Here is a 6,994-nt window from a genome sequence, read left to right on the forward strand (position 1 = left end):
CAAATAGGCCACATTTTCAGGATATCCCTAATGAAAATGCACAAGGGAGATCTGCATGGATACTATTGTATGCATATTCATTAGAGATACCCTGAAACCCTGGCCTGTTCTCCTGAATTCCTGTGTAAATTAAACCTCTTTGTCTTGACACCCCTTTAGTAGTAGTCATGGTTTAGGAACACATCCAAAAACTACCTCACACAGAGCAGAATCAACATGATGACCCAAAAGTCACTTATAACCTCATAATAAATGTGTTATCTACTTCCATGAAAAGGTAACTGGTTGACACTGTTTCAAAACTAACTGCTTTTCAAAGGCCAGTGTAACTGCTTAATGGTAATTGTCTTGAGAGGAAAATTACTAAAAATTCAGTTTACTTGTAAATTCTAGAAAAATATGGTCTCCTCACCTTATCCCCCCTCTCCTTCATTACTATCTTAGATAAGATGTAGGTTCATATCTCTGGTTATTGATGATCTACATTTAAAGAAGGGGGGGGGGGGGCTCCAGTCTAAAGACTGTAGTACTATTTAAGGGGTCTGTTTACTAAGCTGTGTTATAGGCACGCTAGCGTTTTTAACACGTTAACTGTGTACGCGCAACTATCCCTATAGGCGCCTACACGGTTACAGCACACGCTAATTGTATGCGTGTTAAAAATGCTAACGCACCTTTGTAAACAGGGTCCTAAATGCCTATGTACACTACTTGTTATGCATGTATTTCAAATTCATTTAGTAATCCTATCCTCCACCCTACAAGGAGTACAGGAAGCAAAGATGATAATTTGGACTCAAGTTAGTTGTAGCACAGGAAGATGTTCCAGTATACAAAGGGTGTACAGAATTTTATAACAATCCCATATCACACCCCAATACCCTCCACACCTGCTCTTACAGTAAGTCCTCTGCTCCTTTTTCTGAGGGAAATAAATGCACCACACATTTAATACAAAAAAAAAAGTTTAATTGAAATAGTTGTATAAAAATAGCATCTCCATACATTTCACACTTAAAAACTGAAGGAGAAAAAAAAAACTCAAAAATTCAGGCTGCATAACTGCAACTAGATCACAAAAACACAGCTATTAAAATAAATTAAGGTGCATGACTCTTCCACTTAACCACCTGGAGTCCATGCATGGAGACTGTACATTGTCAATAATTTAAAATCCTTCTGAACAGCATTACTTTAAATTCCTGGTACAAAGCTTATACCAGACACAAAGGCATACTAACTTAAAAACCTGTTTCTATTTCCCTTAAATTAGACTTTGTACAACTATGTTCCAGCTTTCAAAACAGAAAAGTGGGAGAAAAAGGTCAAATATTTTTACAAAAGTATGAGGACAGGAATGCAGGATGTCAACCACAAACTTCCCACCAGAGAAGGAAAGTACAGTGTTGTCAAAAAATCTAACCAAATAAGTTAACCAAATAAATAAAACAGATGTTGTGGAAGTTTGTCTAAACACACAATAAGTTAAAAAAAACTGTATAATACAAGATAACACAAATGTACATAAATATATTATACAGGTATGGAAAAAGAAGTCCTTGACTATTGCATTGATTGTGCATTTTACATGCCCATATGTACTTAAGACTTGCAGGTTGACAGGTTGTGGAAGGTTCAACAGAGGAGCAAGTAGGAAGGTGAGGGGGCTTTTTGTGCCCAGTGGTAGAGATGATTAATGACAATGTGAATGTTCCTGATAAAAGCAGATATCTGTAACTTCTGTGCAGGCTAAAAAGGAAGTATTTTGAGCAGCAAAGCAGGAGAAAAGAGGTTGGGAGGTTGAAGGAGGGGTGTGTGTTGTGAAATGTCTGTTCAAGTATTCCATCACCGTAGGATGGGACTACTTCATTCAGTCACTGAGCATGTTCTCCAAAACATCATAGAACCTGTGCCCTCCCAGTACTAAATACAAGGGCAACCAGATCTTATAATGAAATGGATCTTCTTTGGACATACGCAGCTCTAAAAAGAAAAGTCCCACTGAAGCAGCTTTCAAAAAGGCACTCAAAAAAGCAAATGAAATCTAGTCCAGGCTCTATGAGAGCAAAAATTTGTTATGTATTCAAAAGGAGGTCACTGCTTTTCTTAAAATAAAAAAAGATCTTCTGCTTAAATACTGGCCTCAACTCTCAAAAACACGTTAGTACGTCCAAAAAGGTAATCCCCAGTCTAGATCAGACACCACCAAAAGGGAAAAGAAACTCAAGTCCCTCCTACAAAAGACTCAACTACAGAATAATGAATGCATTTTCAAGCCCCTCCTAGTGTTCTGGCAGCAGCACAGTGGTCTTTCTGCTTGTTGTTCCCCTTCTATTGTGAGGTTTCGAGTATTTCACAGGCTTTCATTGCTTGAACTTGTGCTAGATACATCAGTGTCAATTGTCCGTAGCCTAATATCACAGTCCTCAGATTTCACCACATCACTTTTGTGCATCCATGGGTGGTCAAAAATCTGTTCAAGGGTGGGTCTGTCTGAAGGCCTTGGTGAAAGACAACATTTGATGAGCTGCTGGCAATCTAAACATGGAAAGAAAAAAAAAAACAACATTAGGTTAAATACTGGGAAAAAAGTAAAAGGAGGAGAGAAAACACCAAATATTGTATGTGTTCATTTAAAAATTCACCTGGAGAAATCCTCCTCCTGAAATACAGACGCCCACGCAATATTTCTTCATCTTGCTCAAAAGGGATGTCTCCACACACCATATCATACAACAGGACCCCCAAGGACCATACTGTAGCAGACCTGCCATGGTATCTGTGGTACCGGATCCATTCTGGAGGGCTATACACCCTTGTACCTAAAACACAAGTAAAATAAGAGTTAAGCACATAGAATCTCCAGAAAAAGCTTATGACATTTTCAGAACTAAAAAAAAAAGGGCCCATTCACATAAGAGTAAATAAATAGTACTAGGTGGATGCAAACACCGACTAGTTGCAGCTTTTATACTATTAAACCGAGTCCCTATCAGCAGCTGACTGTTTACAACTCTTCCCCCACACACGTGGCGTCTGCACCACCAAAAAGGCAGACACAAAGGGAGAACAAGGGCAGAGCGCAAAGCAAGCTTTCTAGCTGCAGGCTGCATACAAGTCCCTCTCTCTTCAAAGCCCGCCAAACCTGCCTCCCGCCCGCCCGAGCCCCGACGGAGAACGCGCGCCCCTCCCACTTTCCCCTACCCACACCCCTCGCAGCGCGCTCTCGTTCCTTGGCTACCAAACAAAAAACCCGGCACAGTGACGCACAGTATCACGTGGCCCCGGCCTCGGGTTTCACAACAAACAGATGTTCAGTGCGGCAGCCGGGATGAGGGAGGGAGGGGGGAGAGGCACTCGATTCCTCTGTTTACATACAAAAGAGCACGTCTAAAAATAAAGCGAAGAGGCTGCGGCCCCTTAACATGCCCTCTCTCCGTTGTAACCCCCCCCCCCCACCCCACACACACACACACACACAAAAGAGGTTAAAAACAACTTTTCTGGTTCACAGATTGCCAGTCCGCCTATTTTCAGAGCGATATAAAATGTTGACAATGTTGTAACTACACATGCACCTCAAGGGGGAGGGGAGGAGATTGCATTAGTCAGATAAGGGGGGGGGGGGGAACTATGAGGGGGTTAACACCGCACCGATTTTTTACTTTTGTATCAACCAATAACGCTAAATGCTTACAACCACCCAAATATTGCTATAAAATGTGCCTCATTCAAAAAACGGTACTCCCGGCTATTCAGATTAACATTCTCACTTAAAAGGCTCTTCACCAATTCTGACCCTGCACTGCGGGACGTCCAAACCTCCCTCCCAGTAAGCTTTGTCCCCCAGCGAGATTTAAAAAAAAAAAAAAATCGTATTAAAAATAATAAACAAACCACAACACACACGTTGAAATTTGAATCTTTGCTTGAAACCTATCGCCCTCAAGGAAAAAGGGGCTGAAATTTAAAGAGACGCTCAGGTTGGAAATAAGCTACTGCGTCACTACAAGGAATTACCATCCGCTGGCAACAGCCATAAGGATTTAAGGAAGGCAGGCGAAAAATATGTACAATCGTGGCTGGGGATGAATTGGGGAGAGGGAGGGGGTTGTAAGCGTAATATAAATATTAAAAAGGACGTAAGGGAGACACCATCGGAATCAAACCAGCTATTATATAACCATTGCAGGGGGGGGGGGGGGGTGAAAGACATGAAGGCGATGGCATACCGTCGAAATCGGTGTAGACCGTATCCTTGAGGATCGCTCCGGATCCGAAGTCGATGAGCCGGAGCTCGCCGGTCCGCAGATCCACCAGCAGGTTCTCGTCCTTGATGTCCCGGTGCACGACGCCGCAGCTGTAGCAGTGGCGCACCGCCTCCAGCACCTGCCTGAAGAAGCCCCGCGCCGTGTCCTCGTCCAGGGCCCCTTTCTCTGTGATGAAGTCGAAGAGATCTTTCACCAGTTCCGGCCGCTCCATGATGATCAGGTAGCCGTCGGCTCGCTCGTACCAGTCCAGCAGCTTGATCACCCCTCGGAAGCTGGCGCCCACTTTCTTCAGCAGTACAATCTCCAAGGGTACCATCACGCCATTCTGCAGAACAAGGAAAATAAAAAGCCAGACATGAGCATTTAGGATGATTTTGAAACAGCATAAATTAAAACAATTTAAAAAAAAAATCCCCAAACAGGGCGTGGGCAAGGGAGAGGTAAGGCTGGCAAGCGCTGTGACATGGGAGGGAAGTCCATAGGGTCTCTGCTGGGTGTCTCCAGTCTTGCCGCAGTTGGGAGGGGAAGAAATCCCGCCAAATTATTCCCAAACATAAACAATAACACGGGCATCGACGTGTGCAAGAATCGGGAACATTGAAAATTTTCCCGGGTCGGGGAGAAGGGAAATAATTCCACTAGTGTATTAAGGGATTTTCTCCTTCCTACCCCGGCCCAACTTATTCGCTGGCGGGCCCCCATAATGTGCATCCTATTAAAAAAAAAAAAAGCCCCTACTGCGATCGTGATACTTACAATGGTGCCCCACTCGGTGACCCTCTCCTTGGACACATGTTTCACCGCCACCTGGGAACAGAGGAGGCAATCTTTAAACATTCCGCTTCTAGAACGCTGCCAGGATTTTCCTTCCGGAACACCCCCACCCCCTTTAAATAGCAATAGACCCTTACAAAAAGCAAGTCTCCAAAACCCTTACCGGCAAGCCGTCGGAGATCCTGTTTCCAGCATACACTGTGCCAAAGCCTCCGCTACCCAACACGGAGCCCACTTGGTACACTTTATCGAAAGGCTCTTTCTCCACTTTCACTAGAAATAAAAACAAAACAAGGAAAACAAGTCAGCGTTGGCTCATGGCTTGCACCGACAATCCCACCCCCCTCCCCCCAAAAAAAGAGCAACACAACGAGGGCAGAACCGCGGCAGCCCATTGAATCGGGAATAGCCTTTGTGATCAATGAAAGGCTCCCGTTGATCTGCTCCCCAACAAAAACTTCACTTCCTAACCACCACCCCAAGTTAGAAACTAACGAAACAAGAAGATGGCTATTGGGTGTTCTTGGGGGATCCAAGTTTTGTTAAAGGGGGGACCACTCAGCAGCTAGATCCAACACCACCAGTATCCGATCCTAGTCTCACACTGTAATCCACTGCAAACATCATCACATCGGCTGAGCAAGCTGCCCTCATCTTCTCATTGTAGATACAATTAAGCCCTGCAAAATAATGAATCTTCCCGTACCTGGCTGCAAAATTTTGACCGGCAAATGATCCATGCTGGCAGGGTTGCAAATATGAGCGAGTGAACCAAACTTAGAAAGTAACATGTTCCAATAATTAAAACCAAAATGCTCGACCACAAACGTCCAATTTCTTCTTTGCTAATTAATTCTCTTTGCGACGGCAAATCAGTCAGGCAGCATAGGCGTCTTCCAGCATGAAACCTACTTGTGCTGTCTTCTTCTTCCAGACGAAAGAGCTCACAGTTTTTATATGTCCGTGGAAAAATAATATTAGACAGCTCCAACAGAAATCCAGTTGCAATAAAATAAAGTCAGCAGGGCTTAAATAAATAAATAGCAAACAAGCCGCTGCAGCTGCGTCTACCGCAGTCGCAATCAGCAGTCTTTATCGCTGAAGCGGAGAAAACGCGCCTGAAAGCGTTGATGTTGTCTTTCGCAGTAGTTCGCTCTCTCAGCCAAGCACTCTCTCCACACAGTGATCCTCGCCCGCAATTCTGTGCTCAATTGCTACCCGGACTGCCTCTTAACTCTCAATAGCTCCCTGTGAGACCGCGACGGGTATCCCTCCGCGCGCTCTGCTGAGGGAAATACCTCCTCCACGACCACCGCCACCTCCCCGCTCAATTTCGTGCACCCCGAAAACGCACCTCTCAGATAAGGAGCCCGCGCCTCCCGACCACCAAACCCCTCCTTTCAAAACACTCAGCAGCAAGAAAATCATCCGCAGCGCGCAACGCAAAGGAAAAGATAAAAACAAAGGGGACTACTTTCTAATAGTAGGAGACGCGCATTGTTACACTGTCTGATTTTTTTTTTTTGCTTTAGCTTCGCCGCCTTTGCTCACGTTAGCAAGAAGAATCTCTATTTGAATATGTATGTGAGAAAGAGGTTCCAGCCAATCCGCTGCGAGCTGGATGCAAATAAAGACGGAGGTCCCACCCAATGGCTTGGCAGTGGGTTTTGTGGAAGGGATCCCGGACGAGATGGGCGGGAATGCCTAGGCGCTGGGGGAGGGGGATGCTCTCTCTCTCTCTCTCTCTCTCTCTCTCTCTCTCTCTCTCTCTCTCTCTCTCTCTCTCCCCTCGCACTCTGTATTTGGAAAGGTCAGTGAAGCTGAAACAGAGTAGAAAGATTAGCTGCTGCCGCCGCGTATTTGTTGGCTCACGTGGTTCCATATTTTTTTCCTACACTTTTGGGAAAAAAAAACCCTCCTCGTTCTCCCTACTATGCCTTTTATATTTA

The 6,994-nt window shown here is 44.7% G+C and overlaps 1 protein-coding gene across 1 annotated transcript; it reads right to left on the reverse strand.

Moving 5' to 3' along the window:
* Positions 1 to 983: 983 nt before the first annotated feature.
* Positions 984 to 6,272, reverse strand: PIM3 (Pim-3 proto-oncogene, serine/threonine kinase). The gene is made up of 6 exons (XM_030216422.1): positions 5,752 to 6,272; positions 5,209 to 5,318; positions 5,028 to 5,078; positions 4,233 to 4,596; positions 2,646 to 2,822; positions 984 to 2,538 (listed from the first exon to the last, which is right to left on the reverse strand). The coding sequence occupies exons 1-6, from the start codon at positions 5,834 to 5,836 to the stop codon at positions 2,354 to 2,356; spliced, it is 972 nt and encodes a 323-aa protein (XP_030072282.1). The 5' UTR covers positions 5,837 to 6,272; the 3' UTR covers positions 984 to 2,353.
* Positions 6,273 to 6,994: the final 722 nt, after the last annotated feature.

Source organism: Microcaecilia unicolor, chromosome 10, assembly GCF_901765095.1.
Source record: "Microcaecilia unicolor chromosome 10, aMicUni1.1, whole genome shotgun sequence".
In the NCBI taxonomy this organism is placed as follows: Eukaryota; Metazoa; Chordata; class Amphibia; order Gymnophiona; family Siphonopidae; genus Microcaecilia; species Microcaecilia unicolor.